This window comes from Pangasianodon hypophthalmus, chromosome 9, assembly GCF_027358585.1.
Source record: "Pangasianodon hypophthalmus isolate fPanHyp1 chromosome 9, fPanHyp1.pri, whole genome shotgun sequence".
Lineage (NCBI taxonomy): Eukaryota > Metazoa > Chordata > Actinopteri > Siluriformes > Pangasiidae > Pangasianodon > Pangasianodon hypophthalmus.
The window spans coordinates 28363289-28385338 of NC_069718.1; the positions used below are offsets into that span (position 1 = coordinate 28363289).

The 22050-nt window shown below is 37.8% G+C and overlaps 1 protein-coding gene across 1 annotated transcript; it reads left to right on the forward strand.

Moving 5' to 3' along the window:
- The first annotated feature begins 12168 nt into the window (after positions 1 to 12168).
- On the forward strand, positions 12169 to 21823 carry LOC128318877 (NACHT, LRR and PYD domains-containing protein 12-like). The gene is made up of 7 exons (XM_053236997.1): positions 12169 to 12219; positions 12377 to 12581; positions 12869 to 14648; positions 18149 to 18322; positions 19873 to 20046; positions 21139 to 21312; positions 21561 to 21823. The coding sequence occupies exons 2-7, from the start codon at positions 12545 to 12547 to the stop codon at positions 21739 to 21741; spliced, it is 2520 nt and encodes an 839-aa protein (XP_053092972.1). The 5' UTR covers positions 12169 to 12219; positions 12377 to 12544; the 3' UTR covers positions 21742 to 21823.
- The last annotated feature ends 227 nt before the right edge of the window (positions 21824 to 22050 follow it).

Sequence of the window (22050 nt, forward strand, 5' to 3'; positions counted from 1 at the left end):
ATATATATACATATATCCTGCACTGGACTGTTACCTTTTTACATATTTTTCACCTTTTGTAAACAATACATAATACTCAAACAAGTTACAGTTTCACTTAAACCATGTAACCAACCAAAATAACAGTAAACAGCTCTAACACTCTGCTACAGTATTAATGCGCTATGTGGGATAATATACTGTAACATACCTGCATTATTGATAAGGGATAAAAGTAGAATGGGTATACAGAATCTCTTGTGGGCAAACAGCTCATACTCTGTCTGGAGAGACTGCACCTCGTTACAGTTAGCTAGCTTCGAGTTGGAGTATTGACATGTCGTTTGGCAATAAAAACACATAAAATGATTCGACAACTTAACAAAATCATGATGAAATGAATGTAGAACAGTTATTATCTACCCCCATGCTGCTAGTTGAATTTTTATATGCTTTACAATTAAGTTAACATTCTTTGGATTTTCTCTGGAAAATCCTCCGCGCCTTTGAGGATTACCCATAATCCCTTGCTTCTACTACTACTTGCAGGTACAACATTTTGACAGCAGGATTTAACATGAATACATTTGAACTATGTTACACTGGCACAGTTCTAAAATTTAAATAAAATTTAATTTATTTGAAAATATTCTGGACATGTATGTAACACTGTGTAACAGTAACTCAAAAAATCCCTATCTGTTGAGTTATTTCTGTCACGTAAGTAATCTGTTCGCTCCATCGTGAATAATTTACTTACAAAGCAAAGTGATTGCTTATTAGCAGTAACCAGCTCGCTATCTCACTTCCCTGAATACACCATTATCTGTTGAGCATCGCCCCGCATTTCCCTCTTCTCCCCCATCGAGATTTAAAACTGTTTCAAAAGGCTAAAAGGTATAAATAACACACTGATCTGTGGCCATGTAGTTATAGAAGTCATGTAGCAAACGCTATTATAAAGTCTGATACTGCACTGCTGTGTAATTATACAAATATTTAGACATTTCTTAAAGTCATTATTATTTGGGTAAAATGTTCCTTAATTCTGTAAAAAGTTTAGTTTAACCATAATTACTGAATAATTCAAATTAGTTACTGAATGATATGTTTTAAAATGAATAACTAAATAACAGTCCATGGATTTTAGAGGTTCATTTCACATATACTATAGAATAAGCGATGGTAGCTCCTCTAACAACAATATTCACTTTACATAGATTGATATGTAACATGGTTTTAAACTAGCATGTTGAAATAAAATATTTAAAAAAAAATGGTATTTGTAAATCTGAAATGAAAAGGGGATGTTAGTTTTTGTCCCATTCCCTCCATCTTTTATTCCTGCTTTGGGCATAGTGGATTTTAGACTGAGTTATTATCTAAAACTCAAGAGGGACCAGGAAGCTGAAATGCTAGTTTTATATAGTAGCCTACTGATGTAGATAAATGCATTAGAGTATTACTTTACATTACATTATTACAGCTTTTTTTTTTAAGATCTCGCTCCCTGAGATCTTCCACTGTGCTGAATGTGTGCTCCCACTGTTACAGTCTGCAAACACTAACCTTTTACTAAAACACTGTCCTTTACAACACACACCTTTATTTTCATTAGCGGCCTCTGCCTTGTGGAAAGTTTTTACACAAGTAAACTCACCGTTCACCAACAGCTCAGATGCTGGAAAAAGCTTTACACCAAACCATTTCCACTCACTTCCACTGCACGACTAACAGCATTGTCTACATGCCTGAAAAGAAAAGAAAAAGAAAAGACTCCAAAACGCTCCTATATGCCACTTCACCTAAAAGAGTCGTTTGGAAGAATCGACTCCTCCTTCATGAACGGCACATCTCCAGAGTCTACACTGGGATTGGCATTTATAACCTTAACACGCTGGCTTTGCTTCTTTTGTGGTTTCTATTTTTATTAAATTATTTATTTCATCCTAATTTTCTGCTCTTCAACTTGTGAAAAACACGTAAAGAACAAAGTATTGAACTAAGAGACACGTACAGGATGCAATGGAACTTTGGAATTCTCCCATAATGCACCTCGGCAAACAAAAACAAAAACAATAACAAAACATTTAAAAACATGATTTCTAATTGTGATTTTTAAGATATTGTAATAAATATAAAATAATAATTAGATATTATAGTGAAATATTAATTACTACTTTTTTAGCATGTATAATTGTTTAGAGGATTTATTTATTTATTTATTTATTTTAAATCTACCATGATCGAGAAGTGTAGTGATTATCTGCTCCATAAATAGCTTCTGTTTTCTTTTATCTCTCGGTGTTTGATTAAGGCAGCGCAAAGTGGTCTCTCCTGAAATGGGCAAGTGCCACACCTTACCAAGCACCCATGCCCTGCGAATAGTCCCAGCTTGGCATGTCCCTTCCCCTTTTACTTTTTCTTTTCTTCTTTGTTTTTTTCTCTACTTTTTTCCACAGATGTAACGGTTGCTATAAGGACTTTGGCAATATCGTTTGAGATGAGGTTTGAAAAGCACTGAATTAGATTTCAGAGTCTTTACTGCCATCTACAGGAAAATGCACAAGTTCTCCATCTAACACCTGACTTTTCCCATCGAGAAAATCAAGATAAACATGTCTTTACAACAAGAACACATACTTGACATGGCCACAGTTAAGTAAGTACATATATACAACCGGGATGGGATATATATCAAAGATGGCGCCGTGCATGTGGCAGCCTGTCGCAGCAGCTCTGAATGTTTTTACATTGTTGTATTTGTTGTACTTTTTAAATTCTTTTTATCAATGTCTGAGGACTGTGATCATATGCAGCCTTAGGTTTGAGAGCATCAGAAAGCACTGGATTATGATTCTTTTTATATTGGCATTTTTAATTGGAACTTCGGGGGCAGCGTCAAGTGCGGAAAACTTTGACTCCGTGATTTACTCAAGAGAGCAACTTTTGGCGCTTCAGCATACAGCGATGTCATCTGTACCAAGAATGGATATTCCTGGGGATCTGAGGAGGAGAAGAAGGGGGTGCAGAGCAGGAGTGAAACGCTGATTAAAGAAAAGACGATACAAGCCATCTTTAGCTGTTATCATAATGGGAAGTGTTCGATCATTAGTCTAGACTTGAATCAAAATGTTGTATTTTCCAGTTATATTTGTAATGGACTTAGTAATCCCATTCAGAAAGCCTGTCCCTGTTATGTGCTGCACACCAGCACTTCTCTCCTTTGGATCATGGGATCAAGTAAGCGTCGATCAAAGGAAAGAGTTTTATCTCACACTTTTTATCCAAGAACAGCTTGCAAAGTACAGACACAATCAAGCAAGTCTGCCTTATCTGCAAACTCAGTCAGCACAGGTGATTTTGGGATTGCTGGATGAAAGTGTATAAAAAGTGAGAAAATTTTATTGTTTGGTTTATATCAATAGAATGTCTTATATTGTTAATATGCAAGTGACATTAAACAATATTTTCCTCCAACAGAGCCACACAGTTGAGAGAATGTGGCCAGAAACAAATAATCAGCTTAATTACCCAATAAAGGCATCCTTAATTCAGTTAATAGACAGAGATGAATTGAACATGGAGGATAATGGGGCCAGATATTGTGGATCCAACCTGTCTTGCCATGTAGCCCATCTTGGACTCAGCGGAGTAGTTCAGGCATGAAATGCACATAGTGAACAATACATACAATATGGAACAGTGAACATACTTCTGTATTTTCTATTCTGTTGAAATTCACCCCCAACCCTATCCCACAGTTATGTTTATGTGTATATACAGAGCTGCTAGTTTGTTAGCTACACCTACCTTGTGCCTACACTCACTGAGCCTTACACTCATTACCTATAAGGTGGATTATCTGATTTAAAAAAAAAAAAAAGGGCCAGTGATGGAGATACAACTTGAGTGTACCAAATAAACTGAAAACCCTGTATATATGTGTAAATGTGTGTGCAAGTGTGGTTCATAAATTCACACTAAATAACAGTAACCATAGAGTTTTCAGTAAATTGGAGTTTTCACTAATAGAAATAGAAATAGAAAAACTAACCTAAAATTTTTGCTCAATATAGCATAAAGAGCATAAACTTAACATGACAGAACAAATTTCAGCGTTTTGTTTTTTCGTCAAACATAAACTGTGTCTTGTTGTACACTGAAGACTTCAGCGAGCCCAGCGACCCTATGCACATTAGTGTTGAAAGAATCTCCTCGGCACCTCATGCACTGGTCAGAAGTCTCCTGCCTCTGCTCTACACACACTTTGCACCCAAGGAGGCTGCTGCAGCATGTAGCAAACATAGACTCTACCATGAGACCTGAATAAAACAAATGACAGACACAATGCCAGCAAAGTACACAAAATCAAGATAAACATGTTTTTATAACAACAACACATACTTGACACAGTCAAAAAAGTCTACACACCCCTGTTAAAATGACAAGTTTTTGTGATGTAAAAAAAAAAAAAAAAAAAAAAAATTCAATAAATAGTCCAAATGTAATTATAATACAGCTGTCATCAATGAAATTATTCTGATTAAACCTCAAATAAAGACCAGCACGCAACTCTTCTACATTTAGTGTCAGTTCAGTGTGTTTATATATTATAGCTTTAGATTTAGACATTCACTGTGTTTAAACTCCTGAAATGGTTTATTTTCCCCTCGTCACAAAATGGAGTTGCTGAGTTTCACTTTTCAGAGTGACGTAGTTATTTGTTATCGATATGATTCCCAAATCCCCGTCTCTCGCAATGCGCATGCGTGATGTAAATAGGTTGCGATGACGCAGCCCGACCTTTACCACGCAAGCGAACTCAATCCTCTGCGCATGCGCAAAAAATTCCACACGTTCCGAAACGTTTTCTATTCAAAGTGGGCGGTCTCCAATCATTCTGATACATAATTACAGTATATAAAATGTATTAATTAATTAAACTATCCACTTTCCATAAACGAGTGTTTTATTTTCATTCAGATTACTAAAATCTTTTTACTAAACTCTGACCTGCTGTGGTTCTTGGTGCTGTTCCTATCAGAGTTAATCCACTTTTAAAGAGATCTATGGAGTCATAATTCCTCTCCTTGCTGTTGCACATCCATACACAGACTGGTTGGGTGAATTTGTTTCTCTTTCTCATCCAAACCCTGTGTTAGAAATAGAGGAAGATTAGTAGATAATATATTCATGTCTTATTGGAGCCTTGAGCTCTACTGTATAAATATCTTATAAGAATTATTTTACTGGGACAGATTTTGTTTTAATTACAAAAATGTATATTTCTTGAAACAAAAGTATATATGAGCAGTGAATATCAAATACTTCATTTGTCCAGTTTGCTTTCTCTCTGCACCAAAATAATCATACAGCCATCATCAATTAAATTATTCTGATTAACTCCCAAATAAAGACCAACACTTAACCCTGCAGTTCTGTACTTCGCCAATAAAACCTTTTCCCCCAAAAATGGTTCTATGTAGAACCCTTGGAGAGTAAAGAACCTTGTATATAAAAACAGATCTATAATTCAGAGAATGTGTAATGTGAAATCAGTGCCATTACTTTTTGCAATTTTCTTTTGGATCACCACTTACACTGAGGTGGTGTACACATGGTGTGGGGGTGTAGGTATGTATGAGTAAGGAGTGTTCCTAATAAAGTGGTGTGTATGTATGAGTAAGGGGTGTTCCTAATAAAGTGGTGTGTATGTATGAGTAAGGGGTGTTCCTAATAAAGTGGTGTGTGTGTATGAGTAAGGGGTGTTCCTAATAAAGTGGTGTGTGTGTATGAGTAAGGGGTGTTCCTAATAAAGTGGTGTGTGTGTATGAGAAAGGGGTGTTCCTAATAAAGTGGTGTGTGTGTATGAGTAAGGGGTGTTCCTAATAAAGTGTTGTGTGTGTATGAGAAAGGGGTGTTCCTAATAAAGTGGTGTGTGTAAAGGGATGTTCCTAATAAAGTGGTGTGTGTGTATAAGTAAGGGGTGTTCCTAATAAAGTGGTGTGTGTGTATGAGTAAGGGGTGTTCCTAATAAAGTGGTGTGTGTGTATGAGTAAGGGGTGTTCCTAATAAAGTGGTGTGTGTGTATGAGTAAGGGGTGTTCCTAATAAAGTGGTGTGTGTGTATGAGTAAGGGGTGTTCCTAATAAAGTGGTGTGTGTGTATAAGTAAGGGGTGTTCCTAATAAAGTGGTGTGTGTGTATGAGTAAGGGGTGTTCCTAATAAAGTGGTGTGTGTGTATGAGTAAGGGGTGTTCCTAATAAAGTGGTGTGTGTGTATGAGTAAGGGGTGTTCCTAATAAAGTGGTGTGTGTGTATGAGTAAGGGGTGTTCCTAATAAAGTGGTGTGTGTGTATGAGTAAGGGGTGTTCCTAATAAAGTGGTGTGTGTGTATGAGAAAGGGGTGTTCCTAATAAAGTGGTGTGTGTGTATGAGTAAGGGGTGTTCCTAATAAAGTGGTGTGTGTGTATGAGTAAGGGGTGTTCCTAATAAAGTGGTGTGTGTGTATGAGTGTAGCATATAACATGTTGATATTCCTTTCACACTTAGAGCGTTTCAGCTCTTAAACATAAACGAGCAGAGAGCTCACTGCAAACTCAATACAACATTCTTACAAACAAACAAGCTGTTCATGAATTAACCAAAGAAGTCAAACAAATCAAACAGTTAAAGGTTTTAATGAGATCAAGCACTGAAATGTGGGATATTTTCAAAAAACAAATAACAGCTTACTTAAAACAAAAATGTAAAGTTACTTAATCAGTAAAAGAAGCAGACTATGTCCAACTCTAAACCAGACAGAACAAAAATGTGGAAGATGATGATTTCTTCTCCAAAATAAAATCTGAATTATGCAGAATAAATGATGAATTATTCCTAAATGTCCAGCTCCAGACTGGTCCTGATATAAATCACACAGAAAACCCACAGAATGTAATAAAACAAGTAAAAACTCAGAGAAAACAGGAGTATTAAAGGCATCAGAGACAGCACTGGAAATATTATTGAAAATGAGAAACACAAAAGAGACAAAATAAGGAAAAAATGCCAAGACAAGTCATCAAAACTAAATATAGAGGAAAATAAATAACTCACTTCTTATAGCGACATGGCCAACATTAAAATACACTAACTTACTACATCTAGAGGACAGTGAAGATGAAATGATAGAAGTGATCTCACAGATAAACGATGGGAAAAGTCCAGGACCTGATGGATTACCAGCAGAACTTTCCAGAGCCTGTAGGAGAGACATTGCAGATCTCTCAGCTGCTCTGTAGAATGAAGGATTACAGGAGAGAACATTAAATAAATCATTTCATCATAGTGCATTATCACTAATATATAAAAAGGACACCAGTATGATTTCAATAATTGGAGACAGAGAAGTCTGATGAATGTAGATGATAAAATCCTGGCTAAAATAATTGCAAACTGGATGCAGGACACTTTAAATAAGATTATAGAAATAGAGCAGATGTGTGTGATTAAAGGAAGATACATGAGGGACAACCTCAGAACAGTGAGAGACCTGATTATAAATACACCAGATATAAATTACTTTATTGTAGGCTTAGACCAAAAAAAGCATCTGACTTTATCTCACTGGAATATTTATGGAGTGTAATGGACCACTACAGGTTTCCAAAAAAATTACTGGTATACTTAAAACTCTGATATGATACCCTACCACGCCTGTTTTTGACTTGCCCCTCATTACTTCATGTCCTGCCATTGACAGAACAGCAGCAGGTACACTCCTGTCTGTCCTGCTTGGCCTGTTTCTCACGCTGAACGAAATAAAATCATAAAAGGGAATTGTGTGTATTTACATGGCAGAGTTTCTTGTAATATCGGGGCGAGTTTTAACACATAACTGAGACTGGGATCTGAATATTCAGCTCTGTAGGATATATAAGCATTTAGAGACTGTAGGATTATAACTGAGAGATTAAAGAGTCAAATGATAAATTTGCCTCGTTTTAAATTAACGCTAAACACAGAGCTGAAAATTAACGTCTGTGTGAAATTTTAATTACACTATGGTAAAATTATCTTGCCTTGATATCTTCCAAAGTCGTTCGAATTTTGGTGCGATTTTTTATAATTATATATATATTTATATATGCAGTGTTGCTATGGCAACCAGGAAAGACAGGAAGTTTCGTCATACCAGTGTATGTGGAAACTACTAAATAAAGTCTGTTAGCACGCGCCCCGCTCTTCCCTACATAACAAAAAGACTGTTCACTTTGAATATAAAACAAGTTTCATAACATGTGAAAATGCACTGTTTACTGTTTACTGCAGAATCACTTAAAAATACACACACACACACACTCACACACACACACTGCCCTTCCCCCTCTGCAGAATAAACCGTTAGATGGAAGTAAAAGTAAAACTCAGCAACAGTCATTTGTTGTTCTGTTACATTTCTGCTGATGAAGGAGAGAAATGCGAATGAAGCAGCCAGAAGCAGCAGCATTTTAGGAGTTGATACCAGGGTTTGATTTAACACACCGATGTTGGAGTGAAGTAAACGTTTGTCCTGCTGTAATCTGGAGAAGGAGACATGACCTCCAACATAAGTGTGTCTGGAAAACAGGACTTAAAGAAAGACGAGAGGTGAGTTACTTTTCCATTCACCAGCAATAAATACACACCGTCTCATGGGAACAGATCTGTATCTCTAAACACTCACTAGTTAACAGAGGAACTAAACTTTGCTTTAAGGTGTTTAATAGCAGTGAATATATCACTGATCTGATGTAAGAACAGTTTAGAGAAATCATTCACTGAGAGAAGAGTAAAAAGGACTGTGTAATGTGTAGCATAAGAGCAGCATAGCTTTGAGTCAGTGAACTCTACAGGCTTTAAGACCCAGCTGAGTCAGTTAGCTGTGATTGGGACTCCTGACATCAGAGTAATTCCTGAGGTATGAGGTGAGTCTCCTGTTTGAATAAGTGTGCAGACTGTAGCTGAATTAAAAAGATGGAATTATTGGTGTTTAATGATGAACACATTGTGTAACAGTGCTGAGACAGCAGAGTATTAATTATTGCTGATATTTCTGTTGTAACTCTAGAATGATGGAGGGAAAGAGATCAGACTCACCAGAACCCAGCTGTGTCTCCATGAAGAGTGACCAGTCAATGGGAGATCCAATTACCTTCGGAGACAGTTCTCCTGATGTGAGGTCCGTATAGTGAGGTGTTTTACGGCAGTGTTCCACCTGATCAAACTCACTCGTCTCATTATGAAGCCCTTCATGAGCTTTATCAGGTGTTGAAGCAGTAAAACACTAAACTGTGCAGTGCTGCAGCTCTCGGACTGGCAGTGAGGAAAACTGCTTTAAGAGTTCAGTTCAGCCTGCAGTCCCTGAGCTGGAGGGTCTGTGGTGCTACAGAAGAGCATTTACACCTGGGAAATTAATGACAATATAACTACTTTATTCATTCACTCATTCAAACATTTGTTTCTAAATATGTTAGTCAGTTAGGAAATCCTGAAATCAGTGTACTGTGTTAAGACGATAGTGTTAAAGGTGCAATAATTGATTTTTACATGTACGCATCACCTAGAAATTTGCAGAACATGAAAGAAAGACAATGGTCATTGCCTCAACAAAAGTGTATTATGTGGCTGAAAAAATCGGTCTGGAAGCCACATAATACACTTTTGTTGGCCTTGTGTCAGTCATCTTATAGACACTCCCCAATGTCCCTTCACTCCGCCCCCATCTCAGCTTGTTTGGCAAGGAAAGACATCTCCAAATCCTGTAAGCTCTAGGGTTACCACCTTCAGGGAGGAAAAATAAAGAATAGATAGATAGGTAATGTGTTTTCAGGGTGTCTGTCTGAGATTTTCTTTGGCTCATATCAAACCATTTTCCTGCTTCTACAGAATTAGTTTTGTTTTTACTGATAGAAGAATGATGATTTAACATGGTGTGGATTACTGAATAGACAAAGGATATGGGGACCCTTTTTTTTTTTTTTTTTTTTAAATAAAATACTTAAATCTATGGATTAAAATATATTGGATAGACTGTATGGTTTTTTTAATTCATTCTTTTTAAATTGTAAAGTCAACAATGTATAGAATGTAAAGTAAAATATTTATAGATGACAAATTAGAACTATCTAATCATTTTAGTCTTCAGTATAAAAGAATAGATGGGACATTATCAGAAAAACACTGATGAAATGCAGTAACACCAGGATAAACACTAGCAGTGCTTTTCCAAGATGGAGTATTTTATTACTGATGAAGGAATGAAGCTGGACAGGGAATTAGTGCTGTTGCTCCTGGACGAGTCTGTAAACACAATCTGTAAGCTTTGAACTGTTTCAGTGGCCTGCTTTACATAACAAATCCAGTTTATAGATTTTTATCATGGATAAGGAATAAGTAAATGCTTTGGATTAAACACCTTGATATTGTAATGTTAGATAACTATATAGCTATGATAATGCTAATAGCAATAGGTTTAGCTGAAAAATCACTGAGAACTCATTATAAATAAATGATAGTGCAGTAAAAGCACTCTTGATGATCCTCATAAATCACTATGAGAATTTCACTTATGTCTAGTGCTATAACTTGGCTTTCATGCTGTTTTTGGCTGTGTGAGCAAAAGTTAGATGCTAAAATCCAAATATCAGCCACCTGGCGACACAAAGCTCTGAAACTCGCTGATGTAACAAGCAGAATACTTGTGTAACATGATTAGACAATAATCCACTCAGCCATCCTGTATATAAACTAGCCTATAGTGTCATGGCAAAACTCTTCAGATCAGAATAACAAAAATAACCTTCCAAAGTCAAAGAGTTTTGGATGCCAAATATCAGACTTTATTGAATCAACCAACAAAGCAGAGATGATCATCTGATTTACATAGTCGTGGCTCATGCTTTTATACATGTCAGGATATACCAGACTCGGAGACAAAGGTGAGAACCCAACACAAATTTATTAAAGGATTTGCCAAACAATGGGTATGCAAAGATGGGGTAAACACAAAGATAAGTACTGCAGGCTGGTGGGTAACACAGATAGAGACACTAGGTAAAGGACTGAGGGAAAGGAGCACACACCTCACATGTCTTGGAGGAGAAACGCTGGAGAAATGTAGGAAACCATAGAGACACTTCCAATGACCACAGGTACTCACAGAGAAGAGGTCTATTCCTAGTTGAGGCCAGACAAAAAGTGCATGTGAGGTGTGTGTTTATATGGAGTCCTGATGAGTGTGGTGATTGGAGACAGGTGGTGCTGATTAGAACTCTGGGGAGAGAGGGCGCTGACTGTTGGTGACAGAGCATGGTGTTCCTGTGACAATACACTTCTAGAACTTAAGTGATCTTATTAAGTGAAATCTTCTCTTTTTTTTTAATCACACCCCTGCCTCTTGCCACAATTATTTCACTGACCCTCTATCTTAGTTTTAACCATGGAGAGATGACAGAGACAGAGATCAGTCATTTTATTTTTTAAAAAAAGTTAACATTCATCACAACCTCAACAATGCACTTCAGTAGTCTGATAGAGAGAAAAACACCTTCCCATGAGATATGACGGAGCACATCTGGACTGAAGAAGCTACAATTTATGAATGAGAACTGTGTGCTTATTGTTTTTCCCAAAAGCACAGTCCACCTGGAAGGTCACACCAGTTTGTTTTAGGTTTCTTGTTTCACATACACAGAAATATCCTTGTAAAATCATAAAGTCACTCCCTAAATGCACTAAATCTCATCATTTCTAAGTATTTTAACTCTTGCTAATACTTGATGGATTACATGATAACCATACTCAAATCATATCTTGATTAAGAAAATTCTTCCAGAATAGTCATGCTAGTCACTGTTGTTAACAGCTAGTGTGAATGTTTTAGCTGTAAAAGAGAATCACAGATGAGCTCCAGCATTGAGGTGTCGAGTGGAAAAAAATCAAAAAAGAAAAAATGAAAAACGAGCTAGTCAGTTGGAGGAAGCTTTTCACTTTATCATCATCATTTCCTTATTATTCTGCAGTGTCTTACATTTATGCTGTGTATTATTATTCTTACTACTCAACTGCTCATTATTATGCATTTCCCCACTATTCTGTTATTCTATCATCATTATTATCATCATATAGTCCACATTACATGATGTGTTTTGTTTGCTCACAGACCACAAAAGAAGAAATCAAACATCAGCAGAAATCAGTTGGAGTCCATATTCAAGGTGTGTGTGACTTGTGTTGTTTAATCGATGTGCAGCAGAATTATGGGTAATCGTGGTAATAGACAGAGGTTTTTTTTTTTTCTTTTCATAAAATCAAAACATACCTCTCTGTGTAACATTATAATATTTAGATCTGTTACTGTGTGTTTCTAACCAGGAGCTGGAACACAAAGTCATCACTCTGATAAAGAATGAGCTGAAGAGGTTTAGGAAGCTCCTGAGTCCAGATTACCCAGCATGCACTGAGAGGGAGGTGGAGGATGAGGAGGATCTGCACAGTGTCAGAGAGGGAGCGCTGAAGATCACACTGCACGTCCTGAAGAACATGAACCACACAGATCTCGCTAACACACTGCACAACAGTAAGAGCTCTGAGTCATGGCTTTATTCCATCAGGTTCACTTTAGAGAGAGGAAATTGTTTTAGATATTAAGACTTTCAGTTTTAAGTTTGATTTTAGTATCATGTACGTCTGGTTCTTTTCTGTGCTGTTTGTGGTCCAGCTTGTGGTTACTCTGTACAATGGTCCTGTTCCTTCAGTAATATTTAGTACATGAATCAGGAATGAACAGCAGCATTTGAAAGGATTTACATTTTATATTGTGCTCAGTAATTTTGCATTAACACATGATATTACTTTGTTTATTAGAGTCTGTGGCCTCTGTGTATCAGTCAAAGTTGAAATCCAGCCTGAAAGAGAAGTTTAAAAGAATTAATGAAGGAATCTCACAGCATGGAAGCTCAGCACTTCTGAATGAGATCTACACAGAGCTCTACATCACAGAGGGTTGGAGTAGAGACATCAATAATGAACATGAGGTGAGACAGATTGAGACAGCGTCCAGGAGACCAGCAACACAGGAGACACCCATCAAATGTAATGACCTCTTTAAAGACAAGTCCATCAGAACTGTGCTGACTAAAGGAGTTGCTGGAATTGGAAAAACAGTCTCTGTGCAGAAGTTCATTCTGGACTGGGCTGAAGGAAAAGCAAATCAGGACGTCTTCTTCATGTTTCCACTTCCCTTTAGAGAGCTGAATTTGATGAAGCAGGAAAATCTCAGTCTGATGAATCTTCTTCATCACTTTTTCCCAGAAAGGAGAAATCTAGAATTAATAGACTGTGAGTCCTACAACGTGGTGTTGATCTTTGATGGTCTGGATGAGTGTCGACTTCCTCTAAATTTCCAGAGCAATGAGAGATTGTGTGATGTGACAGAGTCAGCCTCAGTGGATGTGCTGCTGATAAACCTCATCAAGGGGAATCTGCTTCCCTCTGCTCTCCTCTGGATAACCTCTCGACCAGGAGCAGCCAATCAGATCCCTCCTGAGTGGGTAGACCAGGTAACAGAGGTACGAGGCTTCAGTGATCCTCAGAAAGAGGAGTACTTCAGGAAGAGGATCAGTGATCAGAGCCTGGCCAATAAAATCATCACACACATGAAGTCTTCAAGAAGCCTCTACATCATGTGCCACATCCCAGTCTTCTGCTGGATTTCAGCCACTGTTCTAGAGAGAATGTTGGGTGAAGCAGAGAGTGGAGAGATCCCCAAGACTCTGACTCAAATGTTCACACACTTCCTGATCTTTCAGATCAAACACAAGGACCAAAAGTACCATCAGAAATGTGACCCTGATCCTCAGCAGACCAGAGAGAGTATCCTGGCACTGGGAAAACTGGCTTTTGAACAGCTGGAGAAAGGAAACCTGATCTTCTATGAGGAAGACCTGAGAGAGTGTGGCATTGATGTCAGAGAAGTGTCAGTGTACTCAGGAGTTTGTACCCAAATCTTCAGAGACGAGTTTGGGCTTCACCTGGGAAAGGTGTTCAGCTTTGTACATCTGAGTGTTCAGGAGTTTATGGCTGCTTTATATGTATTTTTGTCTTTCATCTTTAAAAAAAGCAATGTGTTAATGGAGCAAAGCCCTAGCATTCTGCATCTCTACAAAAAGTCAAACATGTCTGATTTCCTCAGGAGTGCAGTGGACAAAGCCTTACAGAGTGAGAATGGACACCTGGACCTGTTCCTCCGCTTCCTTCTGGGTCTCTCCCTGGAGTCCAATCAGACTCTCTTACAAGGCTTAATGCCACAGACAGGAAGCAGCTCTCACAGCAAACAGGAAACAGTCAAGTACATCAAGGAGAAGATCAGGGAGAATCCATCTCCAGAGAAATCCATCAATCTGTTCCACTGTCTGAATGAACTGAATGATCATTCTCTAGTGCAGGAAATACAAACTTACCTCAACAGAGGAGATGACCGTTGCCTCTATGGGGCCAGACTCTCTCCTGCTCAGTGGTCAGCTCTGGTGTTTGTGTTACTGAACTCAGAACAGGAGCTGGATGTGTTTGATTTGAGAAAATATGACCGATCAGAGGAATGTCTTCTGAGGCTGCTGCCAGTGGTCAAAGCCACCAGAAAAGCTGAGTGAGTATTTTTATTTATAAATGTATTACTGCATGGATCGTTATTTTAATGTAACACTGAACTGCACTGTTTGGATTAATGCTTGTTAACAGTTACTTTAATCATCTTTAAACAAACCTTAGGTAATTTTACAAAAGACTGTTTCACTTTTTACACTATCATGTTATGTCTGCACTGAGGGCTGGGTGATATGGACACAATCTTATACCACAATTGATTACGTTTTCTCTAAAATTGTTGTAAAAATGATCTATTCAAAATAACTTTGTGCATGCATCACTGCTTTTTGTGAATTTTGTGAACTAAACACCAGTGAAAGGCACTTTTTCTTTTCTCCTTTGATTTGAAAGTGACACTGAACAGAAATTTCACAAATCAGAACAAGAAAAACATAACACCGTCAAAATTGAAACAATATGAATACAGTATCTAAAAAGTAAATATTAAAACACTCTATTCAACTTCAAGTTTCAGGAGTCCAATTGACATTACCACATCCAGTTTTAGGTAGCAGTTCCTCATCTTTTAGTTGGGCTGATGCCTGTTCTGTGTTGGAGTGTTGTGGGGAGTTTCGCTCTGTCACAATCCTCCATGCTTGTTTTTGTTTTAGTTACAGCACACTGCTAGTAGCTCCTAGCTCTGACCTTAGTGACATAAATCAGCTGCTGAAATGTAGCTTTTGCGACATTGGCGATATAGAGGATATAGGAAAATACCTATGAATAGTTATTATTCATTATTCTATTTTCTCGTCCTATTATATGTATCACCATATGGCACAGCCCTATCTGCACTGAGGCACACATGTGAGAGAGAATAAGGAAGCTTTCACACATACCTTTTTTGGTTTGGACAGATCAAACTTTCTCTTTAGTTTGGATGTAATATGAACACTCCACCTGTACCCGGGTCCACACCAAACACCTGAACCAGTGTCTGTGTAAAATCGGAGGGGGGTGAGCACGAGATGCTGTGAGTAACATGAGACCACGGACCTGGAGGTGAAAATACAACAATCATGTCGGCGCCTGCTGGTAACACCTGAATGGACTTATACTATTAATCTAGAAATTAAAAAAAAAAGAGTCAAAAAAGTAAATCTAAACACAATCGTGTAACAACAAGCCCTGAGCAGTTTGAATATAGATAAAGAATTTTGTACGGTGGCGGACTTAACGAACTTGGAAGCATTTATCGACCACTACTAATAATAAAACATATGAATGACTTTGGCCTTGGCGATAGTTGGAGATTATTCACTCCAACATTGAGAGAATATTCATACTTTTCTCCCATTCATCAATCATTTTCCAGAATAGATTATTTTCTTATAAGCAATAAATTAAAGACATATGTAACAAATACAATACACCCAATTATAATCAGTGAGCATGCACCTGTATCTCTAACTCTAAATATAGAACCGTACACAAAATCTTCTCCTATATGGCACCTCAATATTTCACTACTCAAAGATCCAGAATTTATTACATTAATACGAAGAGAGTGGACATCCTTTATGGAAGTGAACGACTCCCCAGAGTCTACAGCATGAGTATTATGGGAAACAGCAAAAGTAGTAATCAGGGGAATAATAATATCATATTCATCATATAAGAAGAAAAACAATTGGAATTAGAAATTCCAGCTGGAACAGAAGATTAAAGAATTATCGGATAGATACACTAAGAACTTAGATGATCAAACACTCTCTGAATTGAGAAAAAAGCTTCAGCCACCAGACTATAAACAGTGACCTCCACACTACGCCACCCCAATCAACCAGGCTTTATCAAAAAAAAAAAGGTACTCTTCAGATAACATCCATAGATTATTTAACCTGATAAATATTTCTCAACAGTCCAAAATTAATGCAATCATTGCATCACTGGAAGCTGAGAAAGCATTTGATAATGTCAACTGGACATTTCTATTCCACACATTACACAGATTTAGCTTCAGGGAGTCGTTCATCCACTGGATAAAAATATTGTACACTGCACCAAAAGCCACAGTCACCACACATGGGATCATTTCTCCCATATTTACACTTCACCGAGGAACACAGCAAGGATGTCCACTCTGCCCTTTATTGTTTGCCATTTTCATAGAACCGCTTGCAATAGCTATAAGACAGAATAGTAAAATCAACAGAATTCATACCATAAACACACAAGATAAAATTAGCCTCTATGCGCATGATATCTTACTGTATTTGCAGAGCCCTAAATCTTCACTTCAGGAAACATTTAAAGTTATCAATACTTTTTCCAAAATATCAAACTACACGATAAACTGGAATAAATCTACCATACTTCCGCTCTCTGGTGAGGCTTGGGATTCTGCAGCTCAGGATTCATTTCTTCCACTCCCAAACCCCCTCCACACCAACCAACTTCTGGAAAAAATTACATTCTGTTGTGTCACATTCATATGGAAAAACAAACGTCTTCATCTTCAACTCTCCATCTGCAGAGGAAAAGGGAATTTATCTATATGTTCTGGGAGTGTCCACCGGTGGTCCTGATCCTAAATGATTTGTCTGCGCTTAATTTTTCTGAACTCAAAAAATGAATAGTTCCTGCCAGACTCACTGCTGTCAAGAAAATGCCTGCAGTCCACTGGAAACCTCCTCAGTCTCTCTCTGTTATAGCATGAGCATGGACTCTTTTATAGATGTAATCTACATGGAACTCTCAACAGCTCAAATTAATGGTGCTAATGAGGTTAACATGAATCACTGGTGTAAGGCAATCAATGCCCTCGAAAGTCTCCTATAAAACCTGTAACACTTGTATCTCTTTATTTTCCAAAACTTAGACTCAGAGCCTGTGTGTGTCTGTCTGTGTGTGTTCTCTGTGTTTGTGTGTATCAGATTATGTGAGTGTTCATACAAGTAGTTGATTTTTCCTGTCTTAATGTGGTCAGATTTCTGTCATTCTTGTATACTGCCCTGTACTGTCTTGTTTTATGATGTTGATGTGCTTGATCAGAGCGAATGAATAAATTTGATCACAAAAAAAATCCAAAACAGTCCTATTTGTTAAACGCAAAAAAGATGATTTAGATTTCTTAATCTTTGAAAGACAGAGGCCTTAGACCTGCTAGTAGATTGACTCGTGCCTCCCTGCATGTTATTAACTGGTAGTGTACAGTTCTATAATTCTTTATTTTCTGTAATAAAATGCACTATATCTGCAGTGTTGGTTGTAGAAACTTGAACACAGATCAGAGTGTAGTGTTTGTAGGCTGCTCGCTCTCACATGTGTGTGTTATGTACATGACCTAATGGTCTTATAATAAATTGTAGCTGAGAGATTGTGGAGTGCAGAAAGACGTCCCTGCTCCTGTAAATGTGCTGATGTGGTGTCCTGTCCTCTGATTTGTGTGTGTGAGAGAAACACACTGACATTTCTGTTCCATGTTCAGCTTTAGCTGTATTATGGCTGTGTTTGTGTGTTTGAGATCAGTGTTCTGATATTTCATCATTTCTCTTCCAGGCTGCGTGTGTGTAATCTGACAGAGGAAAGCTGTAGAGTTCTGTCCTCAGTTCTCAGCTCAAACTCCTCCAGTCTGAGAGAACTGGACCTGAGTGGAAATGAACTGCAGGATTCAGGAGTGAAGCTGCTCTCTGCTGGACTGGAGAATCCACACTGTACACTGGAGATACTGGGGTACACACAGACACACACACACACACACACACACATTAAGAATGCCAAGTGGAAATGCATGCACACCACATCTCATTTGTATTTAGTGACACCAAAACTCCATAAAAGGTAAATGGAAGTTATTTTAACTCACATCTACACCAATAAAATATCATTAATCAGTATAACAGCACCTGGGAAGGCCAAAATCTGGAAACAGTTTACCGGAAAGGTGAATTAGGTGTGAATGTTGTGAGGTGAAAAGAAAATGGTTTGACATGAAAGGTGAGAAAAAGAGATCCACACTGTACGCAGGTGATCATGGACACCGAGCATCACACAGAGAAACTGCTGTGTTTAAATAGTTTAAAGTGTCTCAGTGACTGTTGGTCAGAAATCTCACACTGATGCGCTCTTCAGCCTCTCACGCTACAGTCAGTCACTTCTCTCTGTCTGAAACGTGACAATAACAAGAAATCCAAGCACTGATAAACTTGGACATGCACAGGAATGGCACAAGGTTGTTGTGTTGGTTAAATTAGTGGTTAAATTAGCGCTAGCTCTTGTGAGTGGCCAAGCCCATTTAACTCTGATCCAACACCTCATCAACCTTTTCTCTCAACAGCTTCTAGATTTTCCACATTATTACATTTTTAATTCACACATTAAAGATTTCCTGTGTAAATGCTCCTAGATGCGGTTTATGAATAAATTCATTTGTATCCAGTGAGATAAATGAGGCCCAGTGTTTTATATGAATAAAAAATTAAAGGGTGTATTTTTATATGGTGTGGATTAGCATTGTTTCTGATGTTGAGTTTTGTGTTTGTGTGATTTGTATCTGTGTGTGAAAGATGAAGGTCCAAAGAACAAAGAACACCAACTGTTTTATCATCTCTGTGAAATTCAACTTTGCGTTAATGCTGAAATATCTACATCACTTCTCACATCAGAACAAAGTGCATTTATTTCTACAGTGTGTAGATCAGTGTACATTACACACACATTTACTTTAATAACATGCCAGTACTAGTCGTACTTTACAGTGAGGTCAATAAGCCAATATCTCTGATGTTATCTGTCCTCATGGAGCTGTTACCATTTTATAGACCTGTTTCTATTGTTCTATGGGAGCAAAAATATTCCAGAAAATGTTTGTAATGGAAAGTAAATGTGTGCACAATGTACACTGATCTACACACTGAACACACTGTAATGAAGCAGTAAAGGACAGTGTGTAAATGTGTAAATGTTCTCCAGCAGAACTTTCCCCAGAGCTGCTGAACACACTGTATGAAAAACTCTCTGCTAGAAATAAAGAGACGTGTTTGTTCAGAGTGGCCTCTCTGTTATCATCTTGTTTCAGAAAGTTAAATACACCATCTCATATGAGCTGAGACACATGGATCTGTCCAAGAGCAGTCCAAGTTTATACACAGGCTGTTCATTTTATATTTTTATCCTGACATTAGAACCTTGTGTTCAGGTAGACAGTTTGTTTCCCAACTGATGGAAACACCTCATTTCACAATCAGAGAAATAAATCAAACATTTCATCATTTCTCTTCCAGCCTGCGTGAGTGTAATCTGACAGAGGAAAGCTGTAGAGTTCTGTCCTCAGTTCTCAGCTCAAACTCCTCCAGTCTGAGAGAACTGGACCTGACTAACAATAAACTGCAGGATTCAGGAGTGAAGCTGCTCTCTGCTGGACTGGAGCATCCACACTGTACACTGGAGATACTGAGGTATACACACACACACACACACAAACACTGATTTAAATGTTTGTAAGAAAGTGAAATGTGTATGTGAGAATCTGATTTACTTTCTAGATTAGTTCTATATCATGAATAAATAAAAACTGTACTTATGAATTGTAATTATAGCTGTTTAGATCTTGTGTCTCTGCTAGAGGTGTAACAGAATGCTATTATCTGTATCTGTATCTGTTTAGTGCCCAAAATATTCGTACTTGTTTTTGTATTTGGATTTAAACAGGAAGTGGGCGTGGTCTGTATCAGACGGTTTTTCATGTGAACCCTATCACTATACCCTGAAAAACAGTGAAAAATCAGGGCTGCTGCAAAAAGAAAACATTTTTTCATTTACAAATTCTAACGCCTTTATTTTCATTTATTTATTAATTTATTCATTCATTTATTTATTATGTTTTTTTAATATATAACTTCATTCAACTCCTGAACCAGATGTCCTGTGTTTCAAAACAACAATCTGTTTCCTAAATCAGGAAACTGTTATTGAACATTGACAACAACAGCCACCTAATAATATTTGATCAGATTTACTTTAGCTTTTGTGTTTGTTACATTCCAGAAAGATCAGAAAAGTTCACTGGACACGCTTTCAGAATCTGTTATAAAGCTGGAGATGGTACCGGCTCCATGAGGATAGACAGCATCAGAGAAATTGCCTTATTGACCTCACTGTAAAGTACCACTAGTATTGGCATGTTATTAACTGGTAGTGTACAGTTCTATAATTCTTTATTTTCTGTAATAAAATGCACTATATCTGCAGTGTTGGTTGTAGAAACTTGAACACAGGTCAGAGTGTGTTGTTTGTAGGCTGCTCACTCTCACATGTGTGTGTTATGTACACGACCTAATGGTCTTATAATAAACTGTAGCTGAGAGATTGTGGAGTGCAGAAAGACATCCCTGCTCCTGTAAATGTGCTGATGTGGTGTCCTGTCCTCTGATTTCTGTGTGTGAGAGAAACACACTGGCATTTCTGTTCCATGTTAAACTTTAGCTGTATTATGGCTGTGTTTGTGTGTTTGAGATCAGTGTTCTGATATTTCATCATTTCTCTTCCAGGCTGTGGAAGTGTAATCTGACAGAAGAAAGCTGTAGAGTTCTGTCCTCAGTTCTCAGCTCAAACTCCTCCAGTCTGAGAGAACTGGACCTGAGTGTCAATAAACTGCAGGATTCAGGAGTGAAGCTGCTCTCTGCTGGACTGGAGAATCCACACTGTACACTGGAGACACTGGAGTAAGATCATCAAACACACACACACGCACACACACACACACACACATACACACAGAGCAGAGTTTTAATAAAAACAGCAACATCCAGTTCTCATCTGTGGTAATTGTAATTGTAGTGATCTGATATATTTTCATTGTTGTGTGTGTGAGATGGAGAGTAAATGTTCTGTATATAAAGATTTTTTGTAGTTCACGTTTTCAATGCTAAAACTGAGTGTGTTAAGGGTGAGAAGGTTTTCTTTCTTGCAGGATGCGTTACTGCCGTATTAGAGATGAGGGGTGTGCTGCTCTGGCTTCAGCTCTGAGGTCAAACTTCTCATCACACCTGAGAGAACTGGATCTGAACGGTAATAATCCAGGAGAATCAGGAGTGAAGCTGCTCTCTGATCTACTGAAGGATCCACACTGTAAACTGGAGACACTACAGTGAGTTACTGACTTACTGCCTCTTTATTGTACTGTATGATATTTAATATTCACTGTATACTGCATTATCTTGTCACTTTTACTATGTGTGTGTGTGTGTGTGTGTGTGTTGGTGTTTGTTGGTGTTTATGCTGATGATGTTTGTTTACACTGATGCTCTTCTCTGTCTTTAAGCATTAAGGATTGTAAACTCACCAGGACTGGCGTATGACAGGAGTCTCACCTCAAACCTCTTTTCCAGGATAAAGCAGTTTTGGTGAAGCGTTAGAACCCGTCCCACATTTCCAGCAGTTTGGGAGCTGAATCATTCATA

Excerpts from the sequence above, each read along its gene's own strand:
- LOC128318877 (XM_053236997.1), top strand. The coding sequence starts at position 12,545 with ATGAACCACACAGATCTCGCTAACACACTGCACAACA. Across the intron at positions 12,582-12,868 it reads CGCTAACACACTGCACAACA|AGTCTGTGGCCTCTGTGTAT; the intron begins GTAAGAGCTCTG and ends TTTGTTTATTAG. Across the intron at positions 18,323-19,872 it reads TGTACACTGGAGATACTGGG|CCTGCGTGAGTGTAATCTGA; the intron begins GTACACACAGAC and ends TTTCTCTTCCAG.